At 33.3% G+C, this 23438-nt stretch overlaps 1 protein-coding gene across 2 annotated transcripts in view; it reads left to right on the forward strand.

Annotated features, from left to right (window-relative positions):
• Window positions 1-23204, forward strand: part of LOC134712021 (von Willebrand factor A domain-containing protein 5A-like) — a 78298-nt gene extending 55094 nt beyond the window's left edge. Inside the window, exons 14-19 of one of the 2 annotated variants that reach the window (XM_063573112.1) lie at window positions 737-843; window positions 1517-1625; window positions 2082-2264; window positions 5875-5970; window positions 16564-16694; window positions 20170-23204. In XM_063573112.1, the coding sequence (XP_063429182.1) occupies window positions 737-843; window positions 1517-1625; window positions 2082-2264; window positions 5875-5970; window positions 16564-16694; window positions 20170-20355 (812 nt within the window). In that variant the 3' untranslated portion in view covers window positions 20356-23204. The remainder of the gene's footprint in view (window positions 1-736; window positions 844-1516; window positions 1626-2081; window positions 2265-5874; window positions 5971-16563; window positions 16695-20169) is intronic. The other variant, XM_063573115.1, reaches the window with a different exon arrangement.
• The last annotated feature ends 234 nt before the right edge of the window (window positions 23205-23438 follow it).

Here is a 23438-nt window from a genome sequence, read left to right on the forward strand (position 1 = left end):
CCATTACCAAAATGAATAATAGCTAATATGGTGACAAGATAGAAAATGAGTCTTTTTGTTGAAAAATTACGTTTCTGCGAATTGTATATGACGTCACAAATAGTACTCATTTTGATTTTCTAAAAAAATACAAGGAAAATGGCTAAATTTCCATTGAATATTTGGACGGGAAACATCAAGAGCATACGTCGACAAAAAAGATTTTTGACAAGAATGTTTAGCTTGAATATTTAGGTTGTCGACGGCTGTGCTCTATGTTTCCTGATTTTGAATTTGGCTTAAATCCTGCCGATTTTGTAGAATTTCACCAAAATCCCTTACTTTGACCTAACTCAGATGTAAAAATCAACGCTTTAGAATAAAACTATGACAGAAATTGTTCTATAAACTTTCTCAGATGTATTTAGGTCAACTTGAAACATTTTTTATCTTGTAACATTGAACTTTATAATTGGGGCCATATATGACCCTTACCGAATTTACTCCTTTGCAGTGTTTTCTGGATCATAAATAAAAGAAAACGTTTTATGAAATTGAATTTTAATGAGATGAACAAAAACCACTTACCGCAGACTTCAGATTATTTTTAGTCATGTGTCATGTTTATTGTTCAAGAGTTACTATCTGAATTTATATGGTTTAAGGGGTGACAATTAGAAAACAATTTGATCAGATATGTGTCCTCGATCATTTGGGGGGAAATGTGTGTTATTAAAAGATTGTACTATTTTTATAGACGACGCTAAAGAGAAGATCATCATGATAAGTACAGCAGCTAAAATTATATCTAGATTCACAGCCTTTGTAGGAGTTGATGTGCAAACCAAACTACCAGTTACTAATGTGAGTAAATTCCAAAATTTTTTTGATTACATGTACAATAAACAAAATATTGTGCTATCTCAATGTCACATAGTTTTATGTTTTGGTTTTTATGCCCCTACCAATTGTTGCTTTTGTTTGTAAATCGAACATTCAGTCCTGCTATAGGCAAATAGTTGTCTTCACCTTTTAGCTTTTAATAAACGTTTCCTCCACTGAAACTACTGGGCCAACTATCATGGCTTAAAAAGTGAGCACAGGGGTCAAATGCGAGTTGTGATATATTAAATACTATTCTAGAAAGCAAAAATCTAATTGTTGCAAAAATGTTAAATAATTTAAGATCATTATGAACATATCTGCTATGATCTTTAAATCTGATATTCCGTAACTGTAAATCAACTCCAGAGATCTGATTTTGGTATGCCAGTGTATAATGATGACTTGCAGATAGAGTCATGGTTTGGTAAAAAAAAAAAAAAGGTGAAACAATAACCCAGCAGCTCATTTTATGTTTTAAAAATCATATGTTGAATCATGTGTGCAAGATTTGTCGTTGTAGAAACTATCTTTCTTTCCTTATTGATTATGATGATAATGATGTTGAGCAAAACAAAAATTATGTCTATAATTTCATATAAACATGTATTAGTATAACATATAAATCTGATTTATTGTTATTTTTTTATTTTAGAAAAAGGGTCAAATGGGTAAGTTTTTTACTAGTTCACCTGGCCCAAATGGCACTTTCAAGAAATATGTTCAGTTAGTGTGTTCAGCCAATGGCACTTTCAATAAATATGGTAAGTTAGTTTGTGCAGCAAATGGCACTTTCAATCAATATGGTAAGATAGTGTGTGAAGCAAATGGCATTTTCAATGAATTTGGTAAGCTATTGTGTGCAGCAAATGGCACTTTCAATGAATATGGTAAGTTAGTGTGTTCAGCAAATGGCATTTTCAATGAATATGGTAAGTTAGTGTGTTCAGCAAATGGCATTTTCAATGAAGTTGGTAAGCTAGTGTGTGCAGCAAATGCACTTTCCATGAATTATGACACATCAATTTTGTTGAGTTTAACCTTTATAGACACTTTCATGGAATTTTTTTTTTTATGAACTGCAAGTAAAGTGTCAAAGATTTACAATAGACGCATTTACACTTGTGTGCAAATTTGTCTGCAATTACTTAAAATCACACACAAGTTCCAGTAACAATTACGCGTTATACCATTTTATTGTACATGTTTTTTTCTTATAGTTCCTGAAGAAGTATACATCAAGACCACAACAGGAAAGACACTCATTGTACAAATTGACAGCAGTAGCACCATTTTTGATTTAAAGCATGCCATTCAGTTCCAAGAAGGTATTCCACCTGATCAACAAAGACTTATACATGCAGGAAGACAATTGATAGATGATCGCACTTTAGATGATTATGGTAAGTTAGTGTGTGCATGCTGCAAATGGAACTTTCAATGAATATGGTAAGTTAGTGTGTGCATGCTGCAAATGGAACTTTCAATGAATATGGTAAGTTAGTGTGTGCATGCTGCAAATGGAACTTTCAATGAATATGGTAAGTTAGTGTGTGCATGCTGCAAATGGAACTTTCAATGAATATGGTAAGTTAGTGTGTGCAGCAAATGGCACTTTCAACGAAATGGTAAAGTAGTATGTTCAGCAAATTGCACTTTCAATGAATATGGTAAGTTAGTGTGTACAGCAAATGGCACTTTCAATCAATATGGTAAGCTAGTGTGTGCAGCAAATGGAACTTTCAATCAATATGGTAAGCTAGTTTGTGCAGCAAATGGAACTTTCAATCAATATGGTAAGTTAGTGTGTTCAACAAATGGCACTTTCAACGAAATGGTAAAGTAGTGTGTTCAGCAAATTGCACTTTCAATGAATATGGTAAGTTAGTGTGTACAGCAAATGGCACTTTCAATCAATATGGTAAGTTAGTTTGTGCAGCAAATGGCACTTTCAATCAATATGGTAAGTTAGTTTGTGCAGCAAATGGCACTTTCGTTCAATATGGTAAGTTAGTGTGTGCAGCAAACGGCACTTTCAATAAATATGGTAAGTTAGTTTGTGCAGCAAATGGCACTTTCAATCAATATGGTAAGTTAGTGTGTGCAGCAAATGGCACTTTCAATCAATATGGTAAGTTTGTGTGTTCAACAAATGGCACTTTCAACAAAATGGTAAAGTAGTATGTTCAGCAAATTGCACTTTCAATAAATATGGTAAAATTGTGTGTGCAGCAAACGGCACTTTCAATCAATATGGTAAGTAAGTGTGTGCAGCAAATGTCACTTTCAATCAATATGGTAAGGTAGTGTGTTCAACAAATGGCACTTTCAACAAAATGGTTAAGTAGTATGTACAGCAAATAACACTTTAGATGAATATGGTAAGTTAGTGTGTTCAGCAAATGGCACTTTCAATAAATATGGTAAGTTAGTGTGTGCAGCAAATGGCACTTTCAACGAAATGGTAAAGTAGAATGTACTGCAAAAGGCACTTTCAATGAATATGGTAAGTTAGTGTGTGCAGCAAATGACACTTTCAATGAATATGGAAAGCTAGTGTGTGCAGGAAATGGCATTTTCAATCAATATGGTAAGTTAGTGCAGCAAATGGCACTTTCAATGAAATGATAAAGTAGAATGTACAGCAAAAGGCACTTTCAATTAATATGGTAAGTGAGTGTGTGCAGCAAATGGCACTTTCAATGAATATGGTAAGTTAGTGTGTGCAGCAATTGGCATTTTCAATAAATATCTTAAGTAAGTGTGTTCAGCAAATGGCACTTTCAATCAATATGGTAAAAGTTAGTGTGTGCAGCAAATGACACTTTCAATGAATATGGTAAGCTAGTGTGTGTGGCAAATGGCACTTTCGATGAATATGTTAAGTTAGTGTGTGCATGCAGCAAATGACACTTTCAATGAATATGTTAAGTTAGTGTGTTCAGCCAATGGCACTTTCAATAAATATGGTAAAGTAGTATGTGCAGCAAATGGCATTTTCAATAAATATGTTAAGTTAGTGTGTTCAGCAAATGGCACTTTCAATCAATATGGTAAGTTAGTGTGTGCTGCAAATGGCACTTTCAATGAATATGGTAAGCTAGTGTGTGCAGCAAATGGCACTTTCAATGAATATGTTAAGTTAGTGTGTGCAGCAAATGGCACTTTCAATCAATATGTTAAATTAGTGTGTACAGCAAATGGCACTTTCAATGAATATGTTAAGTTAGTGTGTGCAGCAAATGGCACTTTCAATCAATATGTTAAGTTAGTGTGTACAGCAAATGGCACTTTCAATGAATATGTTAAGTTAGTGTGTGCAGCAAATGGCACTTTCAATCAATATGTTAAGTTAGTTTGTACAGCAAATGGCACTTTCAATCAATATTGTAAGTTAGTGTGTGCATGCAGCAAAGTACACTTTCAAGAAATATGTTATGTTAGTGTGTGCATGCAGGAAATGGCACTTTCAATGAATATGTTAAGTTAGTGCATGCAGGAAATGGCACTTTCAATCAATATGGTAAGTTAGTGCATGCAGGAAATGGCACTTTCAATCAATATGGTGAAGTAGTGTGTGCAGCAAATGGGACTTTCAATGAATATGGTTAGTTAGTTCGTGTAGCAAATGGCACTTTCAAAAAAAATATGGTAAGTTAGTGTGTGCAGCAAAAGGTTATTTCAATGAATATGGTTAGTTAGTTTGTGCAGCAAATGGCACTTTCAAAATAAAAATGGTAAGATAGTGTGTGCAGGAATGTAAGTTAGTGTGTTCAGCAAAATTAATGACACTTTCAATCAATATGGTAAATGGTATGTGCAGCAAAAGGTACTTTCAATGAATATGGTAAGTTAGTGTGTGCAGCAAAAGGTACTTTCAATCAATATGGTAAGTTAGTGTGTGCAGCAAAAGGTTCTTTCAATCAATATGGTAAGTTAGTGTGTGCAGCAAAAGGTACTTTCAATCAATATGGTAAGTTAGTGTGTGCAGCAAAAGGTACTTTCAATGAAAATGGTAAGTTAGTGTGTGCAGCAAAAGGTACTTTTAATGAATATGGTTAGTTAGTGTGTGCAGCAAAAGGTACTTTCAATGAATATGGTAAGTTAGTATGTGCAGCAAAAGGTACTTTCAATGAATATGGTTAGTTAGTGTGTGCAGCAAAAGGTACTTTCAATGAATATGGTAAGTTAGTGTGTGCAGCAAATGGCACTTTCAAAATAAATATGGTAAGATAGTGTGTGCAGGAAATGGCACTTTTAATGAATATGGTAAGTTAGTGTGTGCAGCAAATGGCACTTCCAATGAATAAGTTAAGTTAGGGTTTTCAACAAATGGCACCTTCAGTGAAATGGTAAAGTAGTATGTACAGCAAATGGCATTTTCAATGAATATGGTAAGTTAGTGTGTCCAGCAAATGGCACTTTCAATGAATATGGTAAGTTAGTGTGTTCAACAAATGGCACTTTCAATGAATATGGCAAGTTAGTGTGTTCAACAAATGGCACTTTCAATGAATATGGTAAGTTAGTGTGTTCAACAAATGGCACTTTCAATGAATATGGCAAGTTAGTGTGTTCAACAAATGGCACTTTCAATGAATATGGCAAGTTAGTGTGTTCAACAAATGGCACTTTCAATGAATATGGCAAGTTAGTGTGTTCAACAAATGGCACTTTCAATGAATATGGTAAGTTAGTGTGTGCATGCAGCAAATGGCACATTCAATGAATATCTTTCATTACCAGATTTTTCAAGCTTTCAAATTTTAAACAAAATGAAAATTATAGCTGGAACTATTTTCATGTAAAAGGGCTTTAAAGAGTTGAAATTTGTAACCATTATTCATGCACCAAATGTTCTTAAATTGATATTGCCAAGAACTTTATAAACTTCATGAATGAGATTGATCTGGTAAATGGTTAAATTGATATATGTAGGATATTTCATCTTGAAAAATAGGATTGGCAAAGACAGGAATTTATTTGAATTAATATTGAATGTATGTTTTGTAGGTATTACAGCTGGTGCTACACTTCACATGGTACTGAGACTTCGAGGAGGGGGGTATGGTCCAGAGCAATGGATAAAGATTGGATCGGAAAAATATGGTATGACATTTAAGCTCACCAGGCCTGGTATGCAGATGACTTACTAAGTGCCCATATGTCATATATTTGTTGTCCTTTTGGTCATTTTCTTGTCCATTAGTCAAGTGATCCAGATTAATGTTTAAGAAATTAGTTCCTTTTTTGGAAAGATTAGAACTTGTTCTAAATCTTTACTAAGGTACTGGCCTCCCCAACAACACGACAGTTTAGCTACTGTTACTAAATGTATTCACACTGAAATATAGTTCCCTATATAGTTCTTTTGTACATAATAGATATAGGAAGATGTGGTGTGAGTGCCAATGAGACAACTCTCCATCCAAATAACAATTTAAAAATTAAACCATTATAGGTTAAAGTACACATATGAACTTAAAAAAAATGGTATATTTTTGGAGCAGGTCATCCAAGAATGTATGTATCTAAGGTGTGTTGATGTGTAGGCTATTTTATATCATTTTGATTAGGTAATTGGGTATTGATACAATACTATAATGATTGACAACTGTCATTATCACCAAACAATAAGAGAAAGGTTGACCTTTAATTACAACGCCCCACCTCCTAAACTGTCAATCAAATTGACCTCATTACTTATCAACCTCAGTCTTACATAATTAGAACCTTCAGTATACAACTTGAATATAGATATTTAATCTCATAATGGAATACACAAATGTATATATTAGATGTTTGATATATATATAAGGATGATAGATTTATTTATTGCATATTACTTTTGATCTACAATAAATAAAGTGATACTGTAAATTATGTCTGAAAGATAAATGATCAATTGATTAACAAGATATTTAAAAAAAAATGAAATATGAATATAAATATGAATATATAAAAGCTATTCAAGTTAGGCCTGTAATTTACTTGATAAATTTCCAATAATCATCTGTAATTAATCAACAATTTAGATTAGTTCACTTATTATTTTTAGCTCACCTGACCTGAAAGGTCAAGTAAGCTTTTTTCATCACTTTGCGTACATCGTTAGCTTTTACAAAAATCTTCTCCTCTGAAACTACTGGGCCAAATTAAACCAAACTTGGCCACTCTCATCATTGGGATATCTAGTTCAAAAAATGAGTGGTGTGACCCGGCCAACCAACCAAAGTGGCCGCCATGGCTAAAATAGATCATAGGGGTAAAATGTAGATTTTGGCTTATTACTTCGAAACCAAAGCATTTACAGCAAATCTGAAAAAGGGTAAAATTGATTAGTAAAGATCTATCTGCCCTGACATTTTCAGACGAATCGGACAACTGGTTGTTGGGTTGCTGCCCCATTAAATGGCAATTTTACGGATATTATACCTTTTTTTGGTTATTATCTTGAATATTATTATAGATTATAGAGATAAAGTGAAAACAGCAATAATGTTAAGCAAAGTAAGATCTACAAATAAGTTAATAAGACTAAAATTGTCAGTTGACCCCTGAAGGAGTTGTTGCCCTTAATAGTCATTTTTTACCATTTTTTTTTTTTTTTTTTAATCTTACAAAAATCTTCTACACCAAAACTACTGGTCTAAAGGAGTGAGTTCGGTAAGGGCTATATTTCGCCCCAATTATAAAGTTCATATTTACAAGACAATAAATGTTTTAAGTTGCCTTAAAGACATGTTAGATAGTTGAACAGAACTGTTTTTGTCAAAGTTTTATACTAACACGTTGATTTTTACATCCAAAAAAGGTCAAGATAAGTGATTTTGGTGAAATTTGACAAAATCAGCTAGATTTCACCCAAATAAAGGACCAGGAAACATAGAGCGCAGGCGTCGACAAGCTTAAGATTAAAAAAAGACATGTGAAATGTCTTTACAAACATTATTTTAAAAGATCTTTGTTGTCGACGAATGCACTCTATGTTTCCTGTCCAATAATCTATGGAAATTCACCCATTTTCATTGATTTTTTCGTAAAAAATCAGTATGAGTACAACTTGTGACGTCATAATGAAACACAGAAACTTTAAATTTTCAACAAAATGGTTTATATCCTAGCTAGTCAAAGTATTAGCTATAATTTATCGTGATATTGGTCGATAAATCCGGTTTTGAAATATACGATAAAAAAGGGGGCCATTTTAGGACCTTATCGAACATACTCCTTTAAGCATACTTGGCCATAATCATCATTGAGGTATCTAGTTTAAAATATGTGTGCGGTGACCCTACCAACCAACCAAGATGGACACCATGGCATAAAATAGAACATATGGGTAAAATATAGATTTTGGCTTATAACTCTGAAACCATAGCATTAAGAGCAATTCAGACATGGGGGTTAAATTGTTTTGCAAGTCATGATCTATCTGCCCTAAAATTTTCAGATCGCTGCCCCTGAATTGGAAATTTTGCTGTTTTTGGTTATTATCTTGAATATTATTATGGAAAGAGATAAACTGTAACCAGCAATAATGTTCAGCAAAGTAAGATCCACAAATAAGTCAACATGACCAAGATGGTCAATTCACCCCCTAAGGAGTTATAGCCCTTTTTAGTCAATTTTTAATAATTTTTAAAAATTTAAAATTTTTTGTAAAGTTTAACAAAATATTTTCCTCTGTAACTAATGGGCCAAGTTCATTATGAATTGAGATAATTGTAAAAAGCAAGAATGTTCAGTAAAGTAAGATCTGCAAACACATTACCATCACCAAAACACAATTTTGTCATGAATCCATCTGTGTCTTTTGGTTAATATGCACATAGACCAAGGTGAGCGACACAGGCTCTTAAGAGCCTTTAGTTCAAAAATTTTAGTATTCTTTTAAAAGATCTTCTCTGAAACTACTGGGCCAAATTCAACCAAACTAGGCCACAATCATCATTGAGGTATTTAGTTTAGAAAATGTGTGGGTTTAGAGCAAATCTGACAGGGGATAAATTGTTTATCAGGTCAAGATCTCTCTGCCCTGAAATTCTCAGACAAACCAGTTGTTGGGTTGCTGCCCCAGAATTAGTAATTGTAAGGAAATTTTACAATTTTTAAATGGATTTTTGGAACAAAAATGGCGGGTATTGATTTGGGGATGTACGGCGGGCGGTCGGCAATCAAATGTTGTCCGTTCTTTAACTCAAGAACCGTTCAACCAAAGCTTTTTAAATTTTGATATGTTGTTACTGACAACTAAATGAAGGTCAAGTTCAATAATGGCGATTTTGACTTATACCGTTCAGGAGTTATGGTTCTTGAAAGATGGAAAAATGGAGTTTCCAGTTGTGTCTGTGCATTAACTCATGAACTAGTCAACCAAAGCTTTTAAAACTTTAATATGTTATTACTGACAACTAAATGAAGGTCAAGTTAAATAATGGCGATTTTGACTTCTACCGTTCAGGAGTTATGGTTCTTGAAAGATGGAAAAATGGAGTTTCCAGTCGTGTCCATGCATTTACGCATGAACTGTTCTACCAAATTTTCCCAAATTTTAATATGTTGTTACTGATGACAAAATGAAGGTCAAGTTCAATAATGACGATTTTGACTTTCACTGTTCAGGAGTTATGGTTCTTGAAAGATCGTAAAATGGCATTTTTATTCATGTTGTTGCATTTACTCATGAACCATTCGATCTAAGCTTTTCAAATTTTAATATGTTGATGCTGATGACAAAGTTGAGGTCAAATTTGATATTGACGATTTTTACTTTCACCGTTCATCAGTTATGGTTCTTGTGATATTCGCAGGACACAAATAAATGTTAATAAATCTGGTTTGCTGTTGTTGTGACAGCCTCTTGTTGGTTATTATCTTGAACATTATTATAGATAGAGATAAACTGTAACCAGCAATAATGTTCAGCAAAGTAAAATTAACAATTAAGTCAACATGACCAAAATTGTCAGTTGTTCCCTTAAGGAGTTATTTCTCTTTATAGTCATTTTAAACAATTTTCATAAATATTTAGAAAATATTTTCCACTGTTGTTATTTGGCTGTGTTCATTATAGATAGAGATAATTGTAGCAAGAAGAATGTCCAGTAAAGTAAGATCTACAAACACATCATTATCACCAAAAATCAATTTTGTCATGAATTTATCTGTCTTCTTTGTTTAATATGCACATAGACCAAGGTGAGCGACAAAGCCTCTTGAGAGCCTCTAGTTAGGCAGTTAAGCTGACTTATGCGAGCACCCTGGATTTGTGTGCTACCCAATAAATGCTGAAATACGTGCCATTGTTATTATCTAGCTGAATATTATGTTATTTATAACTTATTGGACTTTTTTTTCATACTTTTTATTTTGGATAACAAAAAATATGACAAAAAAAACCTTAAATGATCGTCGATTTTCCCTAAAGTTTTGAAGTTGCACATAGGAAGTAGAGCACATTAGGAATCCTTATGTATTTTATTATCCCCTGAGCTTTTGGCTAAGATGTCAAAGAACAAATGTATGAAATATTTAATCGCCGAATATCTCTAAAGACAAGTAGTTAAGTTTTCCCAAATTGCAAAAGTCGTAGGAATATTGTTTGTCATCAATACGTAGTCAACTACGTCAGTAGTCTACGAAAATAAGTTCGACTGATCACGCTGTTGGCGGCAATTTTGAATTAGAATACGAAATTTCGTATCTTTTCAATATGGATGCAGGGATAATTTAGCGGTGGTCCGAGGTCTGCGACCTTCCATTTTTGCAGTCGGACTTTCTACTTGGTTACGAGCTACGCCCGACATGCCCGACGGACCTTGAAAGAAAATATAAAAATAACTTTTCAAACATTTTTACCAAAGTTTTCTAATAAACGATCTCAAACTTATTTTCATCATTACTATCCATGACAGTGATGTTCATTTTGTTCAACCGCTAGATTTATACAGAAAATCGCCGACAAATAATGTGTAAATCCGAGTAAAATCGTATCTCACTCCATCTGTCAAAAATAACATTGAAAATAAAATAGCTGCCGGGGAAGACAATTACAATATCGGATCAGATTCCGGAAGCGGATAACGGTAATCCCGGGTTCGGCTATCATTTAAAAAAAACATCCAGACAGGTGACAAAATACATCTATGCATGGTAAATAAATATAAACACTAGAATTGAAAACCAAAAGATATATGTAAAGGAAAAAAAAGCAGAAAACATTTTGTAAACAAATTTTAATGTCAAAATCCAATACAATGTGACAGCTGGGAACAGTTTATCTAACAATATATATGTTCCTGGTAACAGTATAAATTTTCTTTATCAGTGATAAATTTTGGTAATACTTGTTAGATGCTTTTAAAGTTAAACATATTACTGCAATCTCAAGGTTTTTTTTTTTCTTCTCAATTTTGATGGGTCAGTTAAAATAGCTGGAAGTTTCTTAAAAAAGATGTGGTATGATTGCCAATGAGACAACTGTCCACAAGAGACCAAAATGGCACAGACATTAACAACTATAGGTCATCGTACTGCTTTCAACAATGAGCAAAGCCCATACCATTACCACATAGTCAGCTATAAAAGGCCCCGATAAGACAATGTGAAACAATTCAAACGAGAAAACTATTAGCCTTATTTTATATAAAAAAAAATAACTATGAAACAAATATGTAACACATAAACAAACAACAACCACTGAATTTCAGGCTCCTGACTTGGGACAGACACAAATAGTGCATCTATATATATGATACCTGAATGTAAGCAAATCTTATTATATATAGGTGGAGTCCATTGGGCCACTCTACCTCCTCCTGTTTGAAAACTTTGAAAAGGATGAGATCCCCACCCCTCGACCATATACATTCATGGATGAGACTAAATAAATAATCAAATGAAATATAGGGGCAGTCCCCAGGGTCACCCCATCCCTCATGTTCTTAGAACTTGGAAACAGTCGAGATCCCCACCCCTAAACCATATTTATTCATGTATGGGACAACATATAATTAATCAAATGAAATATAGGGGGGAGTCCCTGGAGATCACCCCATCCCTCCTTTTTGATAACTTGGTAACAGTCGAGATCCCTATCCCTAAACCATATATCTTCATATATAACAATGGACAATATAACAAATCAAATGAAATATGTAGAGGGAGTCCCTGGGGATCACCCCACCCCTCCTATTTGATAACTTGGAAACGGCCGAGATCCCCACCCCTAAACCATATATATTTATGTATGGGACAATATAACAAATCATATGAAATATAGGTGGAGTTCGTGGGGCCACTCTCCCCCTTCCGGTATGGAATTTGGAAACAGTTGAGATCAACAATCTTAAACCATATATATTCTTGTATGGGACAATATTACAAATCAAAGGAATAATGTGGGGGGTCCCTAGGGTCACTGTTCAACCTCCTGTTTGAGAACTAGGAAACATTCGAGATCCTCAACCCTAAACCATATTTATTCATGTATGGGACAATATAACTATTCAAATGAAATATAGGGGGTTCCCTGGGTGTCACCCCACCCCTCCTGTTTGAGAACTTGGTAACGGTCAAGATCCCCACCCCTAAACCATATATATTCATGTATGGGACAATATAACAAATCATATAAAATATAGATGGAGTTCGTGGGGCCACACTACCCCTTCCTGTTTCAGAATTTATAATGGTTGAGATCCACAATCTTAAACCATATATATTTATGTATGGGATAATATTACAAATCAAATAAATTATAAGGGGGTCCCTATTGTCACTGTACACCCTCCTGTTTGAGAACTTTGAAAAATTTGAGATCCTCACCCCTTAACCATATATACTCATGTATGGGACTATATAACAAATAAAATGAAATATAGGGAGAGTCCCTGCAGTCACCCCACCGTTAAATTAAACCATATATATTCATGTTTGAGAACTGATCAAATGAAATATAGGGAGAGTCCTTAGGGTCACCCTACCCACTCCTGTTTGATAACTTAGTGTACTGTTGAACACAAAGTCAGATTTCTTTCCAGGGAAGCAAGTCTATTCATACTTTTACAAGCTCGTACTAAAGTCAATTTGAACTTCTAACAGTCAACCATGCAAAACTAACGTTAACGATCTGCAATCATTGCAAACTTGTACCACTGCAGACTCAAGACCATGAAAACATATACTTGATATATGTGTTACTTTTAAAAACTTTGACAAAATATGAATTATTTGCCTCAATGATTAATTCATTAAATGAACATAAATGAACACTATATGATTGTTTAATGTTTGTTCTTTTTAAAAATTCTTTAACCTGCGTTAACTTTTACAAAAATCTTCTCCTCTGAAACTACTGGGCCAAATTAAACCAAACTTAGCCACAATCATCATTGGGGTATCTAGTTTAAAAAATGTGTCCAGTGACCTGGCCAATCAACCAAGATGGCTGCCACGGCTAAAAATAGAACATAGGGGTTAAACACAGTTTTTGGCTTATAACTCAAAAACAAAAGCATTTAGAGCAAATCTGACATTTGGTAAAATTGTTTATCAGGTCAAGATCTCTCTGCCCTGAAATTTTCAGATGAATCAGACATTTTGTTGTTAGGTTGCTGCCTCTGAATTGGTAATTTTAGGGAAATTTTGCTGTTTTTGGTTATTATCTTGAATATTATTATAGATAGAGACAAACTGTAAGCAGCAATAATGTTCAGCAAAGTAAGATCTACAAATAAGTCAACATGACCAAAATGGTCAGATGTCCCCTTTAGGAGTTATTGCCCTTTATAGTAAATTTTTAACCATTTTTCGTAAATCTTAGTAATCTTTTAGAAAAATCTTCTCTGAAACTACTGGGATAAATTAAACCAAACTTGGCCATAATCATCATAAGGGTATCTAGTTTAAAAAATGTGTCCAGTAACTTGGCCAACAAACCAAGATGGCCGCCACAGCTAAAAATAGAACATAGGGGTAAAATGCAGTTTTGGCTTATAACTCAAAAACCAAAACATTAAGAGCAAATTTTACAGGAGGTAAAATTGTTGATCAGGTCAAGATCTATTTGCCCTGGAATTTTCAGATGAATCGGATAACCAGTTGTTAGGTTGCTGCCCCTGAATTGGTAATTTTAAGGAATTTTTGCTGTTTTTGGTTATTATCTTGAATATTATTATAGATAGAGATAAACTGTACACAGCAATAATGTACAGCAAAGAAAGACCTAAAAATAAGTCAACATGACCAAAATGGTCAATTGACCCCCTAAGGAGTTATTGCCCTTCGTAGTCAATTTTTAACAATTTTCATAAAATTTGTAGATTTTCACTAATATTTTCTACAAAAACAACTGTTATAGATAGAGATAATTGTTAGCAGCAAGAATAAAGTAAGATCTACAAACACATCACCATCACCAAAACACAATTTTGTCATGAATCTATCTGTGTCCATTGTTTAATATTCACATAGACCAATGTGGTCATCTATGTTGGGTGTATGTGTCTGTCTGGCAGGTATCATCTGATTTTTACCTTATTGTTATGGTACACTGGTCGATGTTAAGTTAAGTGGTTTATCTTGTTTCTCTGATCTATTAAGCATTTTAGGTTTGGAAAGATATCTTTTCAGAATTTTCTTTGTTATTGAACTCTGTTGACGTGAAGTTTCAGATCCATAGAAGTTTCCTGTGCTCTTGAACATTTTATACGACCGCAAAAATTGAAATGTTTTTTGGTCGTATATTGGTATCACGTTGGCGTAGTCGTCTGCATGCCAATTAATTTTCGTATTCGCACTCTTACTTTAGAAAAAGTGAATAGAAATCTATGAAATTTTGACACAAGGTTTATGAATACAAAAGAAAGGTTGGGATTGATTTTGGGAGTTGAGGTACCAACAGTTAAGGAATTAGGGGCCAAAAAGGGGCCCAAGTAAGCATTTTTCTTAGTTTTCACTAAATAACTTTAGTATAAGTAAATAGAAATCTATGAAATTTTAACACAAGGTTAATGTTCTTCAACAGCATAGTGAATTGCTCAAAGGCAAAACAAAAACTCCCAAAATCAATCCCAACCTTCCTTTTGTTGTCATTAACCTTGTGTTAAAATTTCTTTTTATTGATGAAATCTGAAATGTGAAAAATTGATTTTCAATTTTTCTCATTTCATATTTCATCAATAAAAAGAAAATTTCTTCAACAGTAAAGTGAATTGCTCAAAGGCAAAACAAAAAATTTAAGTTCATTATTTTATTTTAAACATATTTATTTATAGTGGATTGGGAAACAAGTTTTGCAACTTATATTAATCCCTTTCCACTTTGCGGGTGCGAGTGCTGCCTTGTAGCGGCATTAGCCTACTCTTTTTCGAAATCTACAAGGGTGTCTTTAACGTGCAAGAGATGTGGCTCTCTCTTAACACGGGCCAGCCATTTATCGTCCCCGTCCGACGGACTATCATCGTTTCCTCAAGACCATACTTGCAAATGGTGTCAAGGGAGAGCCGAAAATTGGGTTCCTGAAATTTTCATCCCAAACGGGAATCGAACCAGGAACCTTTGTGTTAGTAGTCCGATGCACTAACCACTACACCACGGCTCTCTAAGTTCATTAGAACACATTCATTTTGTGTCAGAAACCTATGCTGTGTCAACTATTTTAAAATCGCAATCTTAGGTAAGGTCCGATTTGGGCCTCAAATTTCAGGTTCATCTAACCAAAGATTTTGGACACTTTTTAAACACTTAAGTGTCTACTTCAATTGATTCAATTAGTTACTGTGACGGATTTAAGCTGATTAAGTCATCAAAATCGCTCCAATTCAAGCTTAGATATGAAAAATCTATCAAATATGCTAAAAACTTCACTTTTCAGATGTAATTTGTAAAAAATGAAAGTGGCTGCATCTGTGTTCATCCTCCACCTTTATATATGTTATGTATTATCATCAAATACAACTTATATTTTAATATTATGAATGAACACTAATGCGGCCACTTTCATTTAAGATGGAAAACGTCTAAAATTTATCTAAAATTGTGAAGATTTCAGTATTTTAGCATGACTTAATGATGCTAGTGCCCGATATATGTGCATTATATGGTAAAAAACAGCTCATATTTATGTAGCAGAAGCATTCTACTCTCCAGTAAATAGCTAAAAGAGTACATTTTCACAATTTTGTAAAACTGCTATATTTTGGGGCCAAATTGGGGTCTTACTGAACCTACTCCGCTAGAGCTGAATCCAGCTTGAATGTTGTGTCCATGCCTACCCCAACCGTTCAGGGTTCAACATTTGCAGTCGTATTAGGCTGTGCCCTGCGGAGCATCTGGTTCTATTTTAATACATGTAATACTACACATTATCATTGGAACTTAAGATTTTTTTTATACAAATATATGGTCCAAAGCTTAGGTCAATTAAAGTTAATTGGTAAATTTTCATTCTTATTGTATTTTCAGCTCTTATATTATTTTCAGCCCTTTAAATAAAGTTTATAAAAATAGAATCCTTCTTTATTTTAGTACATCAAGTATTTTTAAAATGGCGTAATTAAATCGACATGTAGTGGATTAGAATGGGCAAAATGCAAAATAAAGTTATCCTCAAAAATAAGTTGGTTTACAGTATATGCCTCTTTTGCATAGAACCAAGTGAAGACAAGTTTAATCCAGCTCCTTGTTTTTCTTCTTTAGGTGATATTATGATGAATTTAGTAGATCTTCAGCAGTTTGATGGACCATGGAAGTATTCAGATGATTTAGTGAAGTTCTTGGGAACAAATGAAAAAAAATTAAAGAAATTTGATAGTTTCAAAAGTTACCAGGTATTTATATTTTATTATTCCTTTTATAAGATGTTAAAACTTATTAATTGTAAGAATTAATAAAAATGTTCTGTCTCTATTTATTCCTTAGCTGTAGTTGAGGGGGTGGCAAGTTTTAAATTGGTCTGTAGACTATGTCAGTGCTTGTCAAGTTAGTTTTGTTTTCTAACTTTGATTTGTCTCAACCAAATGTTATGAAAATTATACACAATGCTTATTACAATAAAACTTAGATCAATTTGATGGCATAAGTTTTTAACTGTTCTGGAGTTATGCCCCATTATAACGTTATATGCAAGAAGGGACATCAACTGTGTCCTACTTATTTTTAGGCCTCCTGCAGTAGGGTATTGGGGCGTTAGGTAGCAATACACAGTTAGAAGTTGAGTTTCGCATTATGGCCCCTGTGAATTTTTTAAAAATGAAAGTTTTTGTACAATAAAATTGATTTTTAGATAATTGAAGAATAATAAAGCCTTCTTAGTGGGTTTATATGAACATTTAGATTGCTTTTAACATGTTTTATAGGCCATTTCTATGATCGACAGTCCATATTTTCCTATCCGTACCGTTCATAGGTCCATAAATTATTGTAGTAAATATAAATTGGACCACTTGATAGATATAAACCTATGGATTCAGGAAAGGTATCACTGTAATTCATTGAAATTTTCCTTTAGACCAAATTTTGGAGACTTTTGTGACATGTTCACCCCCCTTTTTTGCTATATTTTGTATTTAAGAAATGCAGATTGTTGCCATGGTTACACTCAAAAGGGATTATATTTCACCCTTATGACCATTAGAAATCAAATCTATGGAAGATTTATTTTCTACAAGTAAATACATGCATAACACACATATAAAGCCTTCATTGTTAGACAGGAGGTGAAAGAGGGTGTTTTTTTCCTAACTGTGTATTGCTACCTTAAGTTTTACACTTTACCAACAGTACATGCTAAAGTTGGTTTCCATTCTCTAACTTTAGTTTGCCTCCACCAAATGTTATATGACTTATACACAATGTCTATAACCAAAAAGTACAGAAAAAGATAGAATTTTGGTGATGTCACTTCAACCGTTCTAGAGTTATAATCTTGTACAAATGGAAAAATAGGAATCTTATGTCTGTTCTAAAAATCTCATTGATTTAATTGTTAAAAGTAATTTTATTAAAATTGGAGTTAGCTTCTTTTGTCCGGAATTGTTGTTGAATCAACTACAACCAATGCTTTACACCACGCAAATATAAAAAAAGAAGATGTGGTATGATTGCCAATGAGACAACTATCCATAAAAGACCAAAATGACACAAACATTAACAATTATAGGTCACTGTACGGCCTTCAACAATGAGCAAAGCCCATACCGCATATAGTCAGCTATAAAAGGCCCCAATAAGACAATGTAAAACAATTCAAGTGAGAAAACTAACGGCCTTATTTATGTAAAAAAAATAACAAAAAACAAATATGTAACACTTAAACAAACAACAACCACTGAATTACAGGCTCCTGACTTGGGACAGGCACATACATAAATAATGTGGCGGGGTTAAACATGTTAGCAGGATCCCAACCCTCCCCCTAACCTGGGACAGTGGTATAACAGTACAACATATAGAACGAACTATAAAATCTGTTGAAAAAGGCTTAACTCATCAGATAGACAAAAAATAAAAGTGGACGTGGCCGGGTACTTATACATCCCGACACAAAAAGACACAATGCACACATCTGAGAGTACTCGCAGTTATCTGACAGCTAGTTCAAAGCCATTAACAGCTAATTGTTCACTGAAAAAAATAAAACAATCTTTACCCTTTTGGGCTTGCAAGTGCTTTGATTAATATTCTTCAGTTCTGTCCATTTATAACTTTATATGATATGCAAGGGGGACATCATCTGTGTCCCATGGACACATTCCCAATTTATTTTATTTTTTTATCTTTATCAATTACAAATTTTTGTACAAAGAATTGCTGTCCCACTGGTGGAAAGGCTGTCTATACTTTTATGTTTCTAACTATTTTAGTTGGATGTTTGGTGCACAGCCTATGTTAAATGTCTATAATTGTATGTCTTTTACTGTTTTAGTTGGATGTTTGGTGCACAGCCTATGTTAAATGTCTATAATTTTATGTCTTTTACTGTTTTAGTTGGATGTTTGGTGCACAGCCTATGTTAAATGTCTATAATTTTATGTCTTTTACTGTTTAAGTTGGATGTTTGGTTCACAGCCTATGTTAAATGTCTATAATTTAATGTCTTTTACTGTTTTAGTTGGATGTTTGGTACAAAGCCTTTGTTAAATGTCTATAATTTTATGTCTTTTACTGCTTTAGTTGGATGTTTGGTTCACAGCCTTTGTTAAATGTCTATAATTTTATGTGTTTAACTGTTTTAGTTTGATGTTAGGTGCACAGCCTATGTTAAATGTCTATAATTTTATGTCTTTTACTGTTTAAGTTGGATGTTTGGTGCACAGCCTATGTTAAATGTCTATAATTTTATGTCTTTTACTGTTTAAGTTGGATGTTTGGTGCACAGCTTATGTTAAGTGTCTATAATTTTATGTCTTTTACTGTTTTATTTGGATGTTTGGTGCACAGCCTTTGTTAAATGTCTATAATTTTATGTCTTTCTGTTTTAGTTGGATGTTTGGTGCACAGCCTATGTTAAATAGATATAGGAAGATGTGGTTTGAGTGCCAATGAGGCAACTCTCCATCCAAGAAACAATTTAAAAAGTAAACCATTATAAGTTAAAGTACGGCCTTCAACACGGAGCCTTGGGTGTTTGGTGCACAGCCTTTGTTAAATGTCTATAATTTTATGTCTTTTACTGTTTTAGTTGGATGTTTGGTGCACAGCCTATGTTAAATGTCTATAATTTTATGTCTTTGACTGTTGTCTTACTGTTTTAGTTGGATGTTTGGTGCACAGCCTATGTTAAATGTCTATAATTTAATGTCTTACTGTTTTAGTTGGATGTTTGGTGCACAGCCTATGTTAAATGTCTATAATTTAATGTCTTACTGTTTTAGTTGGATGTTTGGTGCACAGCCTATGTTAAATGTCTATAATTTTATTTCTTTGACTGTTTTAGTTGGATGTTTGGTGCACAGCCTATGTTAAATGTCTTTAATTTAATGTCTTACTGTTTTAGTTGGATGTTTGGTGCACAGCCTATGTTAAATGTCTATAATTTAATGTCTTACTGTTTTAGTTGGATGTTTGGTGCACAGCCTATGTTAAATGTCTATAATTTTATTTCTTTGACTGTTTTAGTTGGATGTTTGGTGCACAGCCTATGTTATATGTCTATAATTTTATTTCTTTGACTGTTTTAGTTGGATGTTTGGTGCACAGCCTATGTTAAATGTTTATAATTTTATTTCTTTGACTGTTTTAGTTGGATGTTTGGTGCACAGCCTATGTTATATGTCTATAATTTTATTTCTTTGACTGTTTTAGTTGGATGTTTGGTGCACAGCCTATGTTATAGTGTTCCTACAGAAATATCTTGAGAAACATGCTGATGAATTGAAGTTCATTGTGAGCAAAGCTATGAGTTGGTTAGAGTCACAGAACTTGTCAGGGCAGGATGTGAACAAGTTATTAAATGATATCAGGGATCAAGATATGCCTATTATGTATTGATATACACACAGTCTTCATTGTTAAAGTTAACACTATAATTAACCTACTCATATGTGCATGTAAATATCATATAATGTCACATACTGATAATGGTAGATATTTTGTGTTTGTCATCTGTGTGACAACATTTATCATAGTTTTACATCAGTTGATATTTTGTGGAATACATATTAATATTATGCATCTGCAATTATTCTGCATGGCTATGTGCCATAAGTATCAGTGTGAATTAAATCTAATATGTCTGATAGATTATAGCTGATACCATATCAGTTAATCAGTAAACTAAGAGTGTCCCTCAGGTATACGAACAGGGATGTTTTTGAAATTTTTAATGATATTCATATTGTTTTTGTTTTATTTTGAAAGAAGTGCAAGTAGAAAGCATTTCAATTTGTGAATCATAGTTTTTAGGTCCTGTGGCCCAAAGATGTTGTTGTTTTTCTCTGATAACTTATACAAAAATTAACTTCTCTGAAACTACTGAGCTAAAGGCCAATGGGTGATAAGGGCTTTTTGTTGGCCCTTCTCCCAAATTTCTTTTAAATTTTCATGTTGTTACTTTTTACCATATATTAGAAGAAGAAAAACAGTTTGAATTTTGGTGTTTTTGGCTCTTATGTTGAAAGCTTAATTGGAAATTTAAACAACATTTCATAAACCACATAAAGTAAACATCCCTCTGTACCTCTTAATTAAGCAAGCTTGAATTCATACCTCACATGAAGTAATGTCCCCTCTAAAACTCAACACTAACCATGCCTGAATACATAACCCACATGAAGATAAGTGACCACTGAACCTTGACATTAACAAAGCCAAAAGGCCACTCTAGAACTACATTATCAACCATAAGAAATATAAAAGTTATTAAACCTAAAATATAGTTATCTTGATGTTATCTTAAAGTAGAAACTGTAGCAGCATAGTCCTATGATACAATAGCTTTTTAGCTCACCTGGCCTAAAAGGCCAAGTGAGCTTTTCTCATCACTTGGCGTCCATCGTCCGTTGTTGTTAACTTTTACAAAAATCTTCTTCTCTGAAACTACTGGGCCAAATTAAACCAAACTTGGCCACAATCATCAATGATGTATCTAGTTTGAAATTTATGAACCGGCTAACCAACCAAGATGGCCGCCATGGCTAAAAATAGAACATAGGGATAAAATGCAGTTTTTGGCTTATAACTCAAGAACCAAAGCATTTAGAGCAAATCTGAAATGGGGTAAAATTGTTAATCAGGTCAAGATCTACCTGCTCTAAAATTTTCAGATGAATCAGACAACCCATTGTTGGGTTGCTGCCCCTAAATCATTGTAAATTGGTAATTTTAAGGAAATTTTACTGTTTTTGGTTATTATCTTGAATATTATTATAAATGGAGATAAACTGTAAACAGCAATAATGTTCAGCAAAGTAAGATTTACAAATAAGTCAACATGACCAAAATGGTCAGTTGACCCCTTTAGGAGTTATTGCCCTTTATAGTCAATTTTTAACCATTTTTCGTAAATCTCCATGATCTTTTACAAAAATCTTCTCCTCTGAAACTACTGGGCCAAATTATTCCAAACTTGGTCACAATCATTATTGATGTATCTTGTAAAAGTGTGTTTTTTGACCCAGCCAACCATCCAAGATGGCCGTCACATCTAAAAATAGAACATGGAGGTTAAATGCAGTTTTTGGTTATTACTCAAAAACCAAAGCATTTAGAGCAAATCTGACAAGGGGTAAAATTGTTTATCTGGTCAAGATCTATCTGCCCTCAAATTTTAAGATGAATGGGACAACCTGTTGTTGGGTTGCTGCCCCTGAATTGGTAATTTTAGGGAAATTTTGCTGTTTTTGGATATTATCTTGAATATTATTATGGATAGAGATAAACTGTAAATAGCAAAAATGTTCAGCAAAGTAAGATTTACAAATAAGTCAACAGGACCAAAATGGTCAGTTGACCCCTTTAGGAGTTATTGCCCTTTATAGTCAATTTTTAACCTTTTTTCGTAAATTTTATAGATATTTTACAAAAACCTTCTCCTCTGAAACTACTGGGCCAAATTAACCAAACTTGGCCACAATGATCATTAGGCTATTTAGTTTAAAAATTGTGTTTTGTTACTGGGCAAACCAACCAAGATGGCCGCTACAGCTAAAAATAGAAAATAGGGGTAAAATGCAGTTTTTGGCTTATAACTCAAAAATCAAAGCATTTAGAGCAAATCTGACGAGGGTAAAATTGTTTATCTGGTCAAGATCTATCTGCCCTGAAATTTTTAGATGAATCAGACAACTCGTTATTAGGTTGCTGCCCCTAAATTGGTAATTTTAAGGAAATTTTGCTGTTTTGGGTTATTATCTTGAATATTATTATAGATAGAGATAAACTGTAAACAGCATTAATGTACAGCAATTTAAGACTAAAAAATAAGTCAAAATGACCAAAATGGTCAATTGACCCCCCTAAGAAGTTATTGCGTTTATAATCAATTTTTAACAATTTTCATAAAATTTGTAAATTTTTACTAACATTTTCCACTGAAACTACACGGACAAGTTCATTATAGATAGAGATAATTGTAAGCATCAAGAATGTTCAGTAAAGTAGGATGTTCAAACACATCAAGTAAAGTAGGATGTTCAAACGCATCACAATCATCTAAACACAATTTTGTCATGAACTGTCTGCTTCCTTTGTTTAATTTAAATATACCAAGGTTAGCGACACAGGCTCTTTAGAGCCTCTAGTTTGTTTATCTTGACATGTGTGTATACATATTTTGTTATGATTGTTAGAATAGTTATTGTTAAATATGTTTTTCATTTTAATAAAAATTTTCAAACCTTTTTGATATTTAAAAATATGTCAAAGCGACTTTTCCTGTATATAGAAGATATAAGAAGATTTGTTATGAGTGCCAATGAGACAACTCTCCATCCAAGTCACAATATGTAAAAGTAAACCATTATATGTCAAACTGAAGTCTTCAAGATGGAAATGTGGCCCGAGAACACAGTTATTTCGTAGTGCATTTCTTTTAGACAATAAATTCAAATTAAAAAAATCGCACCTGCTCTTTC

This window comes from Mytilus trossulus, chromosome 3 (assembly GCF_036588685.1).
Source record: "Mytilus trossulus isolate FHL-02 chromosome 3, PNRI_Mtr1.1.1.hap1, whole genome shotgun sequence".
NCBI classification, from domain to species: domain Eukaryota; kingdom Metazoa; phylum Mollusca; class Bivalvia; order Mytilida; family Mytilidae; genus Mytilus; species Mytilus trossulus.